At 46.1% G+C, this 19,487-nt stretch overlaps 2 protein-coding genes across 2 annotated transcripts in view; one reads left to right on the top strand and one right to left on the bottom strand.

The window, feature by feature from the left end:
- Positions 1-19,487, bottom strand: part of LOC110298463 (scavenger receptor cysteine-rich domain-containing protein SCART1-like) — an 83,324-nt gene that overhangs the window by 25,835 nt on the left and 38,002 nt on the right. The window lies entirely within an intron of this gene.
- Positions 6,818-7,774, top strand: LOC110299044 (olfactory receptor 226-like). The gene has a single exon (XM_021168633.1). The coding sequence runs from the start codon at positions 6,818-6,820 to the stop codon at positions 7,772-7,774; it is 957 nt and encodes a 318-aa protein (XP_021024292.1).

The following is a 19,487-nucleotide window of genomic DNA, read 5'->3' as shown; positions in this document are numbered from 1 at the left end:
GTAGCTGGGTCACACAGATGCCCAGGAGTGGGGTAGCTGGGTCACACAGATGCCCAGGAGTGGTGTAGCTGTGTCACACAGATGCCCAGGAGTGGTGTAGCTGAGTTACACAGATGCCCAGGAGTGGGGTAGCTGGGTCACACAGATGCCCAGGAGTGGGGTAGCTGGGTCACATGAACAGGAACTGTGTAGTTGAGTCATGCGAATGTTCTTTTTTGTTTTTGTTTTGTTGTTGTTGTTGTTGTTGTTTTGCTTTGTTTTGGTTTTAGGGTTTTTTTTTTGAGGAGCCTCCATAGTGGAAATTTTTTATTATAAATTTAATTTCTCTGATAAACACAGGGATATTCAAATAATCTCTCCATAATTGAATCAGTGCTTCTGAATGTGTAAATTTAATCTTCATTGATAAATTTATTGTGATGAAGCTATTTGTAAACTTCTTATATTACTTTTAGCCATTAGTGACATACACCCCTCTTCAATCTCTCAAGCCCTACTAATAATTTGTGGGGTTTCTCTTTTATCTTAACTAGTCTTAATAGGATGGAATTCATTTTATTAACATTTTATCCACTTGACCTCCAGGCTTGTTGATAATCCATATTTTCCTTACACTGAAATATTGTTAATTGTTGTTATTTCTTTCTTCCTGTGGGTTGGATTTGATCTGTTCTTTTCTTTCTGTTTCTTAAAACAAAACCTCTGGCTTTTATCTCTTTTTTTTCCATTCAAAAGACCACCCCAAAGCTATGACTTTCTGTTTAGGCACTGCGCCAGCTGCATCCCCAGACTGAGTACTTTGAGGGAGGATAGCATGAGAGTCTCATATGCTAAACATATACCTACCAAGGGCCAATGTCTTTTTCTCCTTTGTGTTTGCATAAAATAAATTAAAACATTGGGATAGGAAAGTAAAAGAAATTAAAACATTAGAGGTATAATAATGAGACCATACCAGTGTTCGTGATAAAAATTGCTCCTAACTGCCAAAAACTGAAACATCTCCACTGTATTCTAATCAGCTATAGGTGACCATGGAAAATGGTGGCAAACTTTTCCAATGTGCCACAGGTATGTGCAACATGGATAATCAAAGCTTCAGACTGGGTGACTTTCCTCATGGTGCATGTTCTACAGTTCCAGGAAGTGAAAAGTCGGCTTTGGAATCAGGAAGCACCAGTGGCCTCTGGGGACAAAAGGAGGGAGGTGTGCGGCCCTGGGATGCTTGCTATCTTGTTTGCAGGGAGGGTTTCATGGGTGTGTTCCTGAGTCAAAATCACAAACTGTGTAACTGTTTGTGGTTATCAAACATCAACCAAACCTCCTCAAAGCTCTTCTAAAGAAACAGAACGTCCCACCCAAAGGAAACTCCAGACCCAGAACCACAACGCAGCCACGTTCCTGCAGCTTCCTCTGACCAGCATCTGAGAAGAGCTGACACTAGTAACCAGTCTCTGTTAATTTGCCACGTTAGAAAAACCAACACAGGAAAATCATCATGCTATCATAAGAGGTGCAAAAATGAATAAAATCCATTGGCCATTTATGATCATGAATAATCACAGCCAAGTGTTTGCAAACCAGAGGCTTTACAGAGGGAATACCCACCCACATTGAACATCTTGCTTTTTGCTCTTACAGATATGACCAGATGCGATCTCTGCACAAAGAGCTGGAAACATGCACAGGAAGATGAACAAAACACACACCAGAGCGTTAGACAGTGAGCCATAACCAGATAATGTCATTGAGGTAGAAATGCCAGGAGAATGTACATAAAAGCTAGATGTCACAGCAGAGTCCGGCTTACTGAAGACCAAACTACAGGAGCCAGCTATGCATCTTCACGTGCCCCACACATTGGATTAGAACATGAGTGCTAGACAGGTCCATTTGTAGAAGCAGCAAAAATATCCACTATGTGAGAACTGGCCCCATGAAAGGTATGAGGCCACCTCTATCCAGAAAGCTGAGAGACACTAAAGGGAATGTAAATAACTGGAAATACATCAAGCTGATGGGCTGGAAGCCTCAGTCTACAAAGATGTGGAATTATGGGAGCACAGAACTCCACAAACTGATCTAGAATATACTTGAAATTTTAAATGTGTAGGAACACCTTCCCTGCCTAAATTGTGTGGAAACATGTGTTGAGATTTAATGTGTTCACTGGGGTCTTCCCAGAAGTAGAGAGGTCAGGGAGCAGAGAGGGTGGGCCTCTTTTTTCCTTCCTAGGAGTCCCTCTAGCATGGGCATGATGAAGGATATGCAGGTGTGCACTAAAGAGGGACAAAGAGAGAAAGAAGGCAAATCTTAGAGCTGGGGCTTCAGCGTGTCTGTTCCTCAGATAGAAGGGTAGATCTGCTTCGGTGCTGATGTTAGAAGCCAGGAGAGAATGATGGGCAAGAAGAGCGGAGTGAGACTTTGCACACTAGAGAGATCTGGGAAGGACCAGGACACCATGCAAAGATGCAGGGCCTCAGGATGCCTGTGGGCACAGATAAGGTCACTGGAAGCAGGAAGTTGTTCCCCACCTTGTGGCTTCTTTCTGAGAAATGGGGTTGGTTAAGAGTGAAAGAGCATGCTGGTAGAGGGAGGCAGAGGCCTAGAGGCAGAGACAACAGTGGGGAAAGGGCAACAGAGCGTTGGAAGCTGTACCCATACTCTTGGGTTCTCAGGGGTGAGGGAGCACTATTGTGGAGCAGTGGCTGAGGATTGGAAAGGACCATGCATAGTCTCTGCACATTCCAGTCTCATTCCAAAGCGCTCCCACCACCACCACAAGGCTACCCAGCATCAATACTTATGACATCTCATCCTCACATCTGAGACTCCCACAGAAACAACGATTGTCCTGGATCTGGGATATAGATATAGCTGAAAAGCAAATGAGTAACCAACATTTGTAAAAATGATTTTGATACGGGCATTATGGAGTCAAAGATGCTGGTCCCAGGCAGTCCCCAAGGGTACTGTCAATTAGATCCAAGACCATATGGTAAGCTGTGGGTCCCCTAGCCATAGAAAGCTGGTCCACTGTCTTCTATGATTGAAATGGCCTCTCATCTGCCTGTACATGCCAGAGCTGAAGCCTCCTGGTCAGGTCCTGACACTGCACCCTCTCACTACCCACTGCCCTCTGGTCCCTTAGGTCATATGCAATATCACTAAAGACCTTCAGGTCAAAGCTAGCCATGGGGTACACTTGGGAAGATACCTGCCATATCTGCCATGGTCATGGGACAGAGATAGTACACCACAGCCCCCAGCAAGGACAGAGCCATGAGTGTGGTCTTTCCAGGGTCACAGTGCCAAGGCAGAGGGTCTTGTGTCTCGTTTAATAGCTCATCCCACCCTGTAATCCTAAAAATAGGCTGCACAGGAGTCAGGAAAGTTGTGATGAAACAGAACAGCTCTGAGCAGGCCCTGAGCCTGAAGTGCAGCAAAGCAGGAAGGAGCTGAGGACCCCAGGTGACTTGGTCCTTAAGCCCCTGGTAGGTGTTCAGGGGTCTGTTTGCTCATATCATGCCTCCTATGCCTGCCCTGCCCCCTGAGGTCTTTGGCTGGGCAAATGTCCATTGTTTCCTGGTACAGCCAGTCTGGTTGACAAGCACAGTCTCAGGGGACCACATGAGGATAAGGTGAAAGCAACCTACCAGAAATCACCCAGGGACAGATGCAGGGAGTGGCCTCTACTCCTTCCTCCTGGCCCCAACCTTTTGCAAAGCTCCAGCTAGGCAAAACCTTTTCTGTTGGCTGCTCTGCCAGGAGCCAGAAGAGCTTCCCACACACATGCCCAGTCTCCCCCATAGAAACACTCTGGGCTGAGGCAAGATGGGACAAGGCCTGCAGCTTCCCAGCTCACAGCTGACTTCCCCGTGCTGAGGTGGAGGGTGAGGTGGGACCTGAGAACACAGAATCCCAAGTCCCACCCATGTGAACAGGATGCCTAAGGAACTCCTGTTCCATCTCTGGCCTTTGATATTTGTCTCTGCTGTGAGGGAGTCCCTTTTATTGAGTGGAGTCACTAATGCAGCCAAACTCTGAGTTTGTATCCTCCATGTCCTGATCTTGTTGCAACAGTCACCAAGAATATGAACACCATCCAAGGGCAAAACCCACCTCCCTATCCAGGAGTGCAGTGCCTCGGCTAGTTTCAGCAGAGATTTAGGGAATCCCGGGAGCCTACAGTCAGGTGCTCAGTCATCTCTACCCCAGTCTTGGTCGTCTACTCCTTCCAGAACCATGAGCCATTGTTTCTCACACAGAACTCCTCTGCATCTTCAAGGTTAAGGTCCCAGAAGCAGCACTGACTCCAGGAAATCCTGAACGAAGCCATGAAGCCCTTGGTGTCTTCTTAGTGGGCTGGCAGTCAGGAAAGACTCAAACCCCCAGATCCACCACCTAAAATCCTCATTAGCACCCACTCAGGTGAGAGCTTGGGGGAGGGGGTGTAAGTGCATGTGTTCATGAGTGTGTCTATGTGCATCCCTGTGTATGCACATGAGTGTGTCTCTCAGTCTATGTATGCCTGCATATTGCTGTGTGTATGTATCTACACTTGTATATATGTACCTGGGTGTGTACCTGTATGTGCCTGCATGTGTCTGTGAGCATCTGTGTGTGTGCCTATGTATATCTATGTTACATCTGCGTGTGCACCTGCTTGTGTCTGTGTGTGCATCTTCATGAGCCTGTACAAAAGCCTCATGCATTTGCACATGCTTCATCCTGGTTGTGTGTGTGTGTGTGTGTGTGTGTGTGTGTGTGTGTGTGTGTGTGTCCAGGTGTGCCTTCACACGTCTGTATGAACCTGAGCTGAAGCCTAGCTCAGCAATAAGCCTGAAACTGATTTCTGGTGACCATGTTCCTCCTGGGCAGATGTTCACATGAAGGGGCAACATGTTTGTGTTTTCAAGATCATTGCTGTTTGAGGCTGTGTATGTCCACAGGGTGTGAGAATGGGATGGAGGCTATTGAGGCTGGGAGGTTGGTGTTTGTCCCCTGGCTATCTGTGTGTGCCAGAGGTGGATTTGCTTGGGGGCATATCTGTCTATGTGTCAAGAATCTGCTCTCCTTGTGAGGGCCTATGCTCTATATGTGTACATGTGGCATGGAGGTAAGCTCAGATGCCCTGGAAGTGAACCTAATTTTAAATAGGAGAGTTGAGATTAGGTGTTAGGTTTTGGAGGAGCCTGTGTGCTACGTGTGAACTTTCTGAGTACTTCCCATGGTGTCTCCAAATCGAGAACAGGACTCTAGTCCAGGCTCTAGTGCTCCAGGTTCAGCAGCCCTGGGTCCCCAGCACCACCCATTTTGTCCCCACTTGTCTGAGTCAGGTGCTTAGACCATGCAACAGCTACTCCTTTCAGAGAAAGAAACAGCTGGAAGAAAGGATATTTGCTCATGCACACAGCTAATGGGCAACAGACCTAAGCAGAAGGCAGTTGTGGGTCACAGGAGCTGCATCAGGGAAAGACCTGGATTTACCTAGCTCAGTTCCTAGATAGGTCACTTAGAGACAGCAGTATCAATGATCCAGCTATGCAAAAGAAGGGTCTCTGTACCATAGCCCCAGTCTAATAAGACCTGCCCAGACCACCATACCTGATCTTCCAAGGTCTTTCCAGATAACCAGGCCAAGCCTTGCTTAGACCTTCCCAGACCCTTCTGTTGCATGGCACCCTCTGTCCTGCTGCTGGCAGATAAGCTTGTCCTTTCCAGCCAGCTCAAGACTGGGCACCTACAGAGCCATAAACCATCTCTGCTCCCTGGAGCCATTAGGGCAGGTAACCTGTCAGGTTCCCTGTTCTTAGAGCATGCTTTCCACCCATCCTGTGAGGAGGTGAGGCAGGGACTGGGTCTGCTATGGCTTGTCCGGGTAGCCAGTGGGAGTCCTGCCATAAACCTGGTTGACAGGAGAGTCCGGGGCTTGTGGGTAGGAGGTGTCCTGTTCAAAGTTATAGCTCAAGAAAAGGGGGGCGGTGTGAGCTCAGTTCCTGGGGCACAAAATTCTTGAGGCAGAAAAGAGAGTACCTGGTAAGCCTAGGCATGGCTGAAAGGCCACCTGCCCAGGAGCTCATCTTGCATTCTTACTCCAGGGGCCACTATGAGATGGACAACAGAGTAGCGCCCTGGAAGATTCTATTTGTTGACTAATGTCCGAGGCCCCTCCAGCATCATCCTTTCTACTCCAGGCTCCATCCTGAGGCTTAGCTTGGGCCCTAGTCTGGACTGCAGAGTGGGTGGAGGCTGGGTCCTGTGCTGGTCACCAGTTATGTTTATTAACAGCACTCTGGACACAGAATGAAAATGGAGACACGTCTGGAGGTTGATCCTCCACCTGGTCAGATATGTTCTCTGTGAAATAAGCCAGTATGTCCAGCAAACTAGCTGGGCTTCCCTTTGCAGTCATGTGGGGATGCATTAAAGACAGCCAAGATGGAAACGAGTAGAAAGTATTCCAGTCACTCCAAGTGAATAGGTTTATTTATGTATTTGTATTTTAACCCCAGTGTGTACATGTTCTTGTGTGTGAGTGCAGACTCATACATGCTGTGGCACGTATGCAAACATCAGAGGACAGGCTCACATGTCAGTCTCCTTGTTTGAGGCAGGGTTTCCTGTTCACTACGACACACACCAGACTAGCTGATCCGTGAGCTTCCAGGGATTCTCCTACCTCTGCCTCCCACCTCTCCACAAGAATGCTGAGGTTACAGGTTCATATTGCTATGTCCATCTTTACCTGAGTCCTGGGGACTCCCCCATACCTAATTCTTCTCCCTTTGCTCCCTCAGGTGGAGTCTGAGCCACCATGTTTGCCAGGAGGAACAGCTCAGATGTGACTGAGTTCATCCTTGTAGGATTCTCAGGCTCCCTGGGGCTCCACCTAAGCCTTCTAGGGCTGTTCTTGCTGGCTTACATGCTGACTGTCACAGAGAACCTGGTCATCATCACAGTCATTCGCGCCAGCCCCTCACTGCACAAGCCTATGTACCTCTTCCTCAGCAACCTGTCCTTCCTAGAGATCTGGTACATCTCTGTCACGGTGCCCAAGATGCTGCTCAGCCTGGTCTCTCCCAAGTTCCAGCACATCTCCTTCACAGGCTGCATGGCCCAACTGTACTTCTTCTTGGCACTGGCCTGTACCGAGTGTGCGCTCTTGGGTGTCATGGCCTACGACCGCTATGTGGCAGTCTGCAACCCACTTCGCTACCCAGTCATCATGAGCCCTGGTCTCTGCAGCCTCCTGGCTGGAGGCTCCTGGTTGTCTGGCTTCACCATTTCCCTGGGGAAGGTCTTCTTCATTTCTCGTCTAGGCTACTGTGGTCCCAACATCATGAACCACTTCTTCTGCGATGTGTCCCCGCTACTCAACCTCGCCTGCTCTGACATGTCAGTTGCAGAGCTTGTAGACTTCCTCCTGGCACTGCTCATCTTGTTGGGGCCACTGCTGTTGACTGTCTTCTCCTACACGGCCATCCTCAGCACCGTGCTACGCATGCCCTCCACCGGTGGCAGGCAGAAGGCCTTCTCCACCTGTGCCTCGCACCTGGCCGTGGTGGTCATCTTCTATTCAGCTTCTCTCTTCATCTATGCCCGGCCCCGTGCCCTCTACTCCTTTGACTACAACAAGCTTGTGTCCGTTGTCTACACAGTGCTCACACCCCTAATTAACCCCATCATCTACTGCCTTCGGAACCAGGAAGTCAAGCAGGCACTGCATAAGGTACTGCAGCGAGCAGCCCAGGTTCTAGGCGCCTCCTCCTAGGAGGAACCATGCTTCCCCTGCCCAGGGAACCAGCCCAGGTGAACCTACCCAGCTGAACCTGCTCACCACTTCATCAGGATGAACAGACAGATTGGCATGCCCTCCTGACAGTCCCTGAATTCTGCTTATGGCTACAAGACAGCTGCAGCAGCATGGCTCCCAGGTCCGAGGCCAGGAGCCCTTCCCTGGACCCATGCAAAGGCTGTGCTCATGGAAGAGTTCTTTCCAACCAATCATGGTCAACCTATAGCTGCAGCTCTTCTCCCCTGAGGGGAGCAGAAAAGACCATAGCATACCGAGATGTCTGCGCACACAGATCTTCTAGCTCTGCATGCCACACTGGAGCTGCAATGACCAGCGACAACCTTGACATCCCTCCCAACCCAATTCTAGTGGCTTCTTCTAAGAGGTTTGTCGTCCAGCAAAAGGAGCCTTGCAGTTGCAGAGGCTAGTAAGAGAAAGGACAAATGGATGAGGTAGGTAGAGCTGAAGAGACTTCAGATACTGCTAAACAGAGGCAGCCTCTCAGCCCCCTGATAGGCACCAGCCAGCTTCCAGCTCTGCCAGGAGCCTACGGAGTAAACGTGAGGCCAGGACAGGAAGGGGTCCGCCTGAACTATAGACACTTGGAAGCCCTCTGTGTCACCCTCAAGACTATCATAAGGCACACAAGACATATCAAAGCCTCAGTTGACATGTAGGTACTGTGCTTTACTGTATAGAGTAGGCATCGTGCTGAGTAGCAACCAACACGAAGCTTGCAAGCATGGTCCTTGTCCTGGAGCATGGGTGTGAGCATGTGAGGACAGAGTCTTTCAGTCTTCCTAGACCACATAGGGAGGTGGTCTCAACTGCCCTGGAAGGGGTACATGGCCTGGGGGTCTGGGTCCTGTTTGTCTACAAAGGAGATTTGAACAAGAGGAGAGAGGAACAAAGCCAGGCAAATTAGGAGCTCTAAGCAAACATTGACCCAAAGTGCTCTGCTTCTCACGAAATGACTGGTGAAATACCCATCTCTGTATTTGCAATAGAGAACCCAGAGCCCTGCCTCTACTTATCCAGGCACAGGCAGCTTGCCCTACCAACTGATAAAAGATCAGGCATGCAAGGATAGGTGCCTCTAGATCAAAATTCACAAGCATGCCCTCTCCAAACACTTGTAAATTAGTGCTCTAAACATGCAGAACAGAAACCAGCTTGCTGACTCATCATTCCTTTAGTAAAGTATATGAAATATCAGCCCTGTCTGTGTGCTGCCCAACCTCACAGAGACCTGAGAATCAGGCAACCCAGAGCTTGGCTCCAACACTGGAAGCCAGGGTCTGGTGCCTGCCTTCAGCAGGACTGGCCAAGTGCCGGAACCCTGGTTGGGATGTGTGTTATCGGGGATGGACAGGTGTTTGTGCAGCAGTACAACTGAGTATAGAGGCCGACGAGTCCATGGAGGGGACAAGGCCAATCACAGAGCCAAAAGGCCTAGAGCACAGGCTGACCAAAGTCTTGGGGTTCCCTAAGGCTGATCTAACCTATCACTGGATAAAGCCACCAAATCACTCTGAGCAGAGCAGGGGTGTGGTCCAGTTCTTATTCTATAAAACTCTATGAGGAAAGGAGAGGAGAGAAGAGAGGGGAGGGAAGGGGACAGGAGAGGAGAGAAGGGGAGGAAAGAGAAGGGGGGAGAGGGAAGAGAAGGCAAGAGATAAGATAGGGAGAGAGTGTGGAAGGAAGACAGAACGGGAGACAGTCAGAGAGAAGACACAAAACCAGCAGCACCACTGGTTAACTATTAAGAGGGAGTAAAATTTAAAATCTATGAACCAGGCATGGTGATACACACTTTAATCCCAGCACCCAGGAGGCAGAGGCAGGTGGATCTCTATCAGTTTGAGGCCAGGCTAGTCGACAAAGCACTTTCCAGACCAGCTAGGGTTATACAATGAGACCCTTTCTCAACAACAACAAAGAATTAAGTTCTATGAATGCACACCAAGGATGAGGGAAGTGACTCAGTAAGGGGTGTGGGAGCCCTGGTGGGGAGATGGCGGTGCTCACTCATTCCATGGTGACTCAGAGAGTCTGAAGATGTAAGGACAGGGACTCCTGGGAACAACACATCATTCCTAACTCAGACCCACCCTGGAGCCAGACCCTGGGGCTTCTCTACCCCTGCCCCATCCTACAGTTCATCAGCTACAGAACCTCAGTTGATGATCACCAACCTCCGCTGATCTCACGCACTCTCAAACCCTCCCTGGACTCACAATTTCTGCTCTTCCTCGGTTAGTAATACTGGATACCCTGGGCCCATCTGAGTAATATCATAGGCTCCTACCGCCCACTTCCGGGCCCCTCTGAGTAACATCATAGGCTCCTACCGCCCACTTCCGGGCCCCTCTGAGTAACATCATAGGCTCCTACCGCCCACTTCCGGGCCCATCTGAGTAATATCATAGGCTCCTACCACCCACTTCCCCAACCTCTTCTGCCCAAGCCACCTCAGGGTTGAAAGTCCTGCTCCTCACCAGTTTATTCATCCCCATAACATGACCCCACCATGTACCATTAGGCCTCAAGCTGTGCATAGAATGAGCCCTGCAATTCCTATCAAGACTAACATATCCCAGCCCTCCCCTTGGGTTCCCTACATGCCATACACTACTCACTGGGTATCAGTCTGGGTCATCTGCTTCTGTTATCCCCAGCTACCCACACCTGAAAATCCATCACCTGGATCCCCTCCCACCAGCTTGTTTCCAAACATCATGACAAGATGCATCCCATAAGTCAGCCTGACTTCCAGTGAGTATCAGGTCTCCCAAACTGTCAGAGCCCATGAGATCTCTGGAAGCACCCGTTCTGTTCACCTGCTATCCAGGATGGATATGTCCAACAGAAAGCAAAGCCCTGTGAGGATGTGAGTGGTAGGAGCCCATGATGGAAAAAGAGGAAAAAGATTGGTGAATGGCAAGGGTGGCTGGCTATCATGGAAGCTGCTGAGAGAATGGAGGAGCAGGGCTGCAGCCTGGCACATCTAATCAGTTCCTTCTTTTTGCCAGAACCTGGCAAAGCCCAACCCTGACCCAAGTAAACCCCAAACACAGTGGACCAGGAGCCAGGATCCTGACTTGGCTGACCCAAAGTTCTGAGAGCAGAGAGACAAACCTCAAGTGTTTTCTGCTACAAGATTCTATCCTTTATTGGATCCCTAGATATGGGTGGCAGCGCTTCTGGAAGAAGCCTAGAGTATGCTTCTCTGAGACAATCTGGCATCCCACAGTCAGAACACTAAGGGTCTAGTCATGGGACTACATGTTCTAATTGTGTGCCTTGATGTTTCGACTACTGATCCCCCACTGTCCTAGATCCACGGGGTCCTGTGTCGTTCACCTTCCATCCTAATGGTGGCCACCACATATTCTTTTGTGGTGGACATGGGATATTTACCAAAACAAAGCCATATTCTAGTCTGGGAAATAAATTTCAAATCTAAAATAATCTAGAAGTAGTTCATGGTGTGTTTTCTGACCATCACAGCATCAAAACAACAAAAAAAAAAAAAAAAAAAAAAAAACCTAAAAAAAAAAAAAATCTGCCTAGAAATTTTCCAAATATTCAGAAACAATACACTTTTAAGCAAAGAGGAAATAAAATGAGAAATTAGAACATAATTTCCTAATGCCATACACCTATGTTAGGAAAGCAAAGACACCTTAAATCCGTGTGCTCGGCCTACACCATACAAAATATAACAAGCAAACAATGAGAAAAATCAAGTACTAACAGTTGAAGTAGAAATCAGCTAAACGTAAAACAGAAATGAGAATATATCAAGTCAGTCAGACCAATAACACAATAACACAATCCTTGATAATGTCAGGTACACTGAGGAATCTCTAGCCAGGCTTACTGGGGAAAACATATGAGATCACATGAAAGACTGGGGGTGAGGCTGGGATCGTGATGTCATCAGAGACCTCGTGGACATTAGAGGGACACTAAGGAAATATGATAAGTGTTTAATGCCAACAAACTGACAACTTAGATTAAGTAGGCAAACTTCTTGAAGACACGAATATAAAATTTAAATCTCTTAAATTTGTAAGCAAATACATTTTCTTCTCAAAAAATACTTCAGGAGAGATAGCTTTGCTGGTTAATCCTACTAAGCACTCAAGATAAAAATAACACACAAGCTGGCTGCTCTTCCAAAGGACTCTGGTTCAGTTCTGGCACACACACACACACACGGCAGCTCACAAACTCCAATTGCCCCTCTTCCGGCTTCTGTGGATAATGCATGCATGTGGTGCAGACATTCCTGCAAGCAAAGGCACCCTCTTGGAGAGACTTGAAAGAGATGCTTCTCTGGTCGTCCTGAGGAAGTTCTCCTTTCATTCAAAAGCATTGCAAAATAAACTATGTCATACTTCTCGTGACAACAGATGCAAGATTTCTAGGTAATTTTTAGTCTGTAAAACCCATGGGTAGAAACAAAGCCTAATACATTTGTACCAAGTAAAATTTGTACTAGGCATGCAAGGTTGGGTTAACATTTAAAAATCAATCAGTACTTGGGAGGAAGAGGCAGGCAAATCTCTGTGAGTTCAAATTCTACATCGTGGGTTCCAGGCCATCCAGGAATGGCTTCCTGTGTCAAAAACAAACAAACAAACAAACAAACACCACAGTCAGGGCTTAGTGACTAGAGAGAAGACTCATTCGTTAAGAACACTTACACTGACTGTCCTTGCAAAGGACCACAGTTCATCTCCCATCACCCAAAATAGATGGTTCACTATTGTAGCTCCAGCTTCAGGGATTCCAGAGCGAGCATCCTCATTTGGCTTCCATAGGTATCTGTACTCACACATGTCCACACACAGACACGTGGTTTAAAATTGTTTAAATCTCAGAACTTTTTAAGAGACAAATGCTTTGATTGTCTCATTAGGTGCATAGAAACAGAGCAAATGTAACATCCACATCTGAAAAGAAATAGCTCTATGTGAAGTAAGATCACACAAGATGCTCTTCCCACAGGAAGCCTGGCTGACTCCACACTTGAGGGAAGAGTCAGAACACTTTCACCAAAGTCAAGAGCAGTGCCATGCTGTGTGGCCCACCACCTCAGCACTGCACAGACAGCTCCTGACAGTCCAGGAAGGCAAGAAAAGGCTGTCACACAGCTGATGTGATGGGCCATGCAGAAACTCTAACAGAATCTAAAATGAGCTAGGAAAGTAACAGACTGGTCAGGAAGCTTGCAGAATACAAGGCAGATGCTCAAAATTCAAATATGTCTACATGCTACCAACAAGCAGTAGGAAACTTTTAACTATTGGAGGTAGAATCAAAATCATAAAGTAAATAAGTATAAATCGTGCAAAAGACATTCAGAAACTATAATGAAGCCTATTTCCTATATCAATTTGTTTATAATTTCTAACTGCTTTGTTAAATTTAATTTCATGTGATTCTTTAATTTTGAGAGAAGAGCTGCAGGAATGGAGAATGAGTCATGTTCATGTTCAAAAGTCTCATATTATCCCAATGCCACATTAGTTTCTGGCATAACCACAACATCAATCAAAATCCTATCAAGCTTCTCTCAGAAAGCCCTGAAAGTTCTCGTGGGAAGCAGAGAACATGTGCCGTTGAAAACCCCTAAAAAGCAGCATCAAAGACCAACGACCCTCATGAGCATTCTAAGACTTATTAGGAAGCCGATGTCCAAGGTAGTGAGGCCAGCTAAAGGAAGACAAATGAATCTCAACCATGCACAGACCACACCAACAAAGCCAATATCTTGGACAGAGGTTCAAAAGCATTCAGTATACAAAGGAGCTTCTTTTTCCAACAAATTATGCTAGAAAAATCAACGAATACCAAGATTTAAAAAAAAAATGGGCTTTGAAGGTCTGGAGAGATGGCCTAAGTGGTTAAGAGCACTGCCTAGTCTTGCAGAGGCCCAAGATTAAATCTCAGCACCCTCATGGCAGCTCATAGCCACCTATAACTTCATATTCCCTGGCCACATGGTTGGCAAGTAGGTGGCATGCCTACAGGTAAAATATTCAGACAAGAAAAATAAGTATATTTATGCTGAAGAGATGGCTCAGTGGTTAAGAGCACTGACTGCTCTTCCAGAGGTCCTGAGTTCAATTCCCAGCAACCACATGGTGGCTCACAACCATCTGTCGTGGGATCTGACTGTAACAACGTACTCAAACATATAAAATAAATAAATCTGTTTTTTTAATGGGCTTTGACATCTCACATCATCTACAGAAGTAAATTCAAAATAGATCACAGGATTGGGAGCTCCACTTTGTCATAAAGCATCCCCAAAGAGTCAGCAGACATTAAAGTCATGACCGCTCATGATGTCTCGTGCCTTTAACCCCAGAACTTTGCAAGGCTGAGGCAGGAGGAATACTGTTAGTTTAAGGCCATCTTGGGCTATATAGTGAATTTCAGGCCAGTCTGGATTACATCATAAGACCTTATCTTCAAAGGGGGGGGGGGGAGTAGGAGAAGGAAATTGAAGAAAAGGCTCAACAGGACCCAAGTTCTGTTCCCAGCAGCCATGTCAGGTGACTCACAATCACCTTTAACTCTACCTTCTAGCCCCTGTGGACACATATATATATGCACACATATTTTTTTTAATCTTTTAAAAATTTTTACAAAAATATAATCATCGACCTAAAGATAAACTGTAAACTTTCAACAGAAAATACCTATGAACAAAGATTCTACCTCCAGTTAAGCAAAGCCCAATAGTAACACAAATAATCCAAGCATTTTTAAATGTACAATTTCAATGAACATTTTACAAAGAAAATAGAGATATGCGCCCATGATTTATATGATGAACATCTCTAGTCGTTAAGGAACCACAAGTTAAAACCACAATGAGAAACCACTGCACACCTGGGACAGTGGCTTAGATTACAGCCTGGCTACTCAAGTCTGAGTAAGGACCTAGAAGACCCAAGGTCTCACAGGGTGTCTGGAAGAACACAAACAGAACAACCACCTTGGAAAATGAGTGGGAGTTTTAAAATCTTTAACACACACCTATGATATTATACAGCCATTTTTCTCATAAGAAACATGAAAACATATAGCCTTGTAAAGATGTGTGTCTTTCTGTAGCAACTTCATGTAGAGTAATGAAAGTAGAGAAAACTCAGATGTCCACGATAAGGGAACTGGATAAGCAAAGTATAATATGTCTGTACCCTGGGCCACTTGTGGAGCCTTTAAAGAATGGGTGGAGCACTCAGCCATAAAAGAATGGATCTTCAGTTCACACACCACAGACAAAATCAGGATAACTTTGCTGAAGGAAGATGGGATTGAACACGAAGTGTGTGGCACCATTGATATAAAACTTAGGAGGTACAAGCCGGTCAGCAGAGATGGAGACACATCGGTAGCTGCCTGTGGTGGTTTGAGGAAGCTGACAGGAAGGCTGAGGACCCATCTTTCCAGACAAGGCACACACTCATCATCTTAATTTTAATGATGGTGTCACTGATTAGACATATTATATGCAGTTTGCACTGTCGTTTACACTTCTACTTTTTATTTAAAAGCTCAAATAATCACGGAGAAGCAGTCAGATGAAAAAGTAGAAGACGAAAACATTTTAGTGTCTGTCCTGTGGTAGAATGGAACGCCTTGGAGAGAAGCCCAAAGTTGAAAATAGATACTGACAGACCTTCACCAGGAAAGTTTGTCCTGAAATGTAAAAATGTTTCACAGTGAATGAAAATATTCCAAAGCGGATGCAAGACAAGTTCACAGACTCCTAGAGGCATTTGGTCCTCAGCAGAAAAAAAAAAAAAAAAAACAGAATCTCATTTAGAATGTAGAGCTGCTGGGGTGCAGAAACCTGATGTTGTAAGCCTCTTGTTTGGAGGAGATTGCATTTGAGAGCACAGGGAAATTTTCAGCTTTTTCCAACACCAGAGCTTAGCCCCATCACGCACTGGCTGCACCATGGACACAGTGAGCCTTGTTTCATAAGCAAGACATGAAAAGATCTTAGGGGAAAAACTGCACTCGGGGCTAGAGAGATGCCTCAGGAGTTAAGAGCACTGACTGCTCGTCCAGAGACTGCTGCTCAGTTCCCAGCAACCACACGGTAGCTCACAACCATCTGTAATGGGATCCTATGTCCTCTTCTGATGTGTCTGAACACAGCAACAGTATACTCATATATATAAAGTAAACAAATAAATCTTATTTTAAAGTTGGTATTGGAATTTAAAAAAAAAAAACTGCACTCACCTTAAAGGAAATTAGATTATCGAAAATAGAATCACAAACATCTCTATTTCCACAAACACCATCAAAGAGGTATAAAGCTGGACACAACATGTAACTGACAAAAATCTAGTGCTTAGGAAGATACAATTACCTCTGCAGATCAGCAGAGGCGATCAGTTAGGAAAGGGCAATTTACAGAAGATGATGGCCAAAGGTCACTAACTCACAGGGTCCTCAGAGTCATTGACAGTCGAGGAGTTAGGAATGAAACTGTGAAAAGATACTGTGCCCAACAAAGGTTAAAAGACCAGAAATGCAAAGCGGGGGCAAATCTAGAGTGACAAGGGCATTCCCTCCCAGACACAGGGATGTAGCCAGTGATCTTCCAGAAGTGGTTGGGGTCTGAAAAACATGGACAGGCGTAACCCTTGCCCTGAAGGGCTCCCAAGCAGGAGGCCATCTATCCTAAGCAGCCTCAGGCACCAAACACAGAGCACTCGGTTACAGCACCTGAGCAGCCAAACCCGAAACAGTCCAAGTGTCCGTAAGTACACACATTATATCAGTGGGGAGCTAGCACGAAGTCAAGCTCAATCCCACAGATCTAGCACTGAGAGAAAGAAGCTACACAGCACAGATGTGCTTTCACTCACAAGAACCTAGGAGCAAGCAGCTCTGACCACAAAGGCTACAGCTGCCTAGACAGAAGTGCTGTGTAGTCCCAGATATGATGCCCTCACACATAACTCCTCTGTGGGGGAACACACTCATACACCGGGAGCTGAAATCTGGCTCTTCACACTGGGTTCTGGACTGGGTTTGGATGTGCTATGATAGGCCACTGGGTAGCCCCAGTTAGGAGCTGTGGCTCCAGGCCAGGGAGACCTTTAGGTGAAAGAGCAGCTCAGCTGCCTTTACCCCACCTGTGCCCAGAGGCCATGTTACAGAGGAAGCTAGGAGCAGGTAACCTAGGAAACACCGCCACAGAATCCAGAGAAATAAACAGATGCTCTTGCTGTGAGTCTATACACTTGGAGGGGGTCTGCCATGCAGCAGGAGAGAATACAGAGGTGTAAAGCATAAAACCGGGCAGAACCTGCTGTAGAAACCAGATGGATGGTAAATATGAAAGAGGAAAAGAATGTGTTTTGGAGCTGGCCTGTGATGGCTGCAAAGACATTATCATTAAACTACTTCCTGTTGGTTAGAGTTCAGTTTGATCTTTGCCATCAGTATACCTAATTTCTTCTTGTTGTTTCTTCTTTGTGCATGACTACTGAACCAACCACGACCATCAACTAACAACCCACTCACCTCTCCGGGTCCCTCTGAAAAGTCCCCAGAATTCCAAATGTCACACAATCACAGAAACTATCTGCAGCTGGCAAAATCACACTCCTGCTAGAGCACGAGGCAAATCATAATCAGCCTCTGTGGACAATCTGAAGCAGCCCCATATTCCCACACCTGGGATTAATATTCCCATAATATTTTTGTGTTTACAAAGAAACTAAAATTCTCACTATGGAGAGTGGGGAAGACACCTGTGTCAGAGTGCACACACTGAAGTCGGAAGACAACCTGCAGAGATAGGTTCTCCCCTTCTACCATGGTGTTCCAGGAATCAAACTCAGGCCATCAGTCTTGGTGGCCTGCCCCTTTACCTGCTGAGCCATCTCAGGGACCCTCTTCATATGCCCATCATTGTGTCTCTCTGTGCTCCTACCGTCCATCATCCTCTTCCCCATCCAATGTCCAGTTATGTTCTCTATCAAACCTATCCATTTCGCTCTTTATTTCAACTTCTGTGGGTTTTAGTTCTATGATTTTCAAAAGTTTGAAGTCTTTCTTTTTTAATATTTGGGTTTGTTTCCAAATGTTCTGCCAAGTTTTTCAATTCCCCCGTTCAGCCCTCCTCATGTGTTCTACATGTATCAAATTCCCCCTGGTGGGAGCCTGGTCCTGCCCCTGTTTTCTTAGTTTTAGGTGTGTCTCCTTTCTCATCACTTTGGCTATTTTGATGGTGTTAAGCATGACTTATGTACTTTTAATAGACCAGATAGCAAAACAAATATTATTTGATAAATGTATGGGAAATTTCCACTTGAAAATTGAAAATACAGTATACATACATATATATATGCACATACAGATATACATAAATATACAAATACATTCACAAAGAAATACACATATACATATGTTTTGTTCTTAATAACATAGACAAGCCCCAGCTTCAAAATTTTCTAAAACTTAACCATAATCAAAACGCTTAATTTCTGAGAAGGGCATACAGAAAATTATATGCAATTTTTAAATCATGATACTGTTCATCTTATAACATTCTTATTTAAGGAGGCAGAAGTCTTCCAAATACGAGGGATCACATTTCAATTGTGTGATGCATTCATTTCAGAATACTCTTGATTAAATTAACACATCATGGATATAGCTAGCAATATGTCCATAAAAGCTTGTGAATCTTAACAAAAATCTGAAAATGTTTCTTGGTCGCCAACAAACCCTTTGTGATCAACACCTCAATGGCCGGCTTGCTTAAAGGTAGACATATAATTTAATACTGAGGGAGTCCCACAGTTTACTCTCCCCAGTTGGCGTGTTCCCACTAATATGACAGACAATATGCGTTTTTAATTTTAGAGATTATTTGAGGCTCTGAATGGATTATCATCCTCTAGAGAAGGTTCCTCCTGGTTCCTGGACAGTGACTATGATGGATCACTGACAGAACCAAATCCCCAAGGACTTCAGCAGCTGAGGTGACCCAGTGCTGGCCCTCTGGAAATGCTGATCTAATTCCAGTTTACCCTGTCTATAGATGCATATCCCTCATTGTCGAGATCAACTCCTGGGTAAACCCAGGCTCTAGAGTCAAGTTTCCCCCTTTCCATTTGTCTCTGGCGGTCAGCAGTCACCTCCAGGGGGAAAGTGGCCCCAGGTTTTAGGCTTCCCTGCTAGGGCTTCTCTCTCTTGTACTCTTGTCCCTTAGAATGCACTAAGTTCCCAGACTTGCAAGAATATTAATTTTTGTGGCTGCCATCAGGTCTTCCAGATATCTCCACATGGGAGAATCAATCATGATTATAAAAGAAGGATCCTAACATGTCTACTGATGAACTCAAAATGCTTTGATTGCAAGTCCACTTTCAACCACTGAGGAGACACCCTGAGGTATAGCACCATGCTCAGCTGTACAGAGACAGAACAGAGACAGCATGAGCACCAAACCATCCCTGCCCTCAGAACAGCTATACTGACTATCCATGCTGGGCCTCACATGGGAGAAGCCTCTGCCGTCTTGGCAACAGCAGGGACTCCTGCCCACTGTGTCAATGCCAGGGCTGAGGGCAGGTGTGGGCACTGTGAGGAGTAAATACTATGCCTTGGGGTAACTAAGGCAAGAGACACTTGGCAA

The sequence above is a fragment of the Mus caroli genome, chromosome 7, assembly GCF_900094665.2.
Source record: "Mus caroli chromosome 7, CAROLI_EIJ_v1.1, whole genome shotgun sequence".
NCBI lineage: Eukaryota > Metazoa > Chordata > Mammalia > Rodentia > Muridae > Mus > Mus caroli.
Note: the sequence above shows the minus strand (reverse complement) of the source record. Positions and strands in the feature narration are given on the sequence as shown.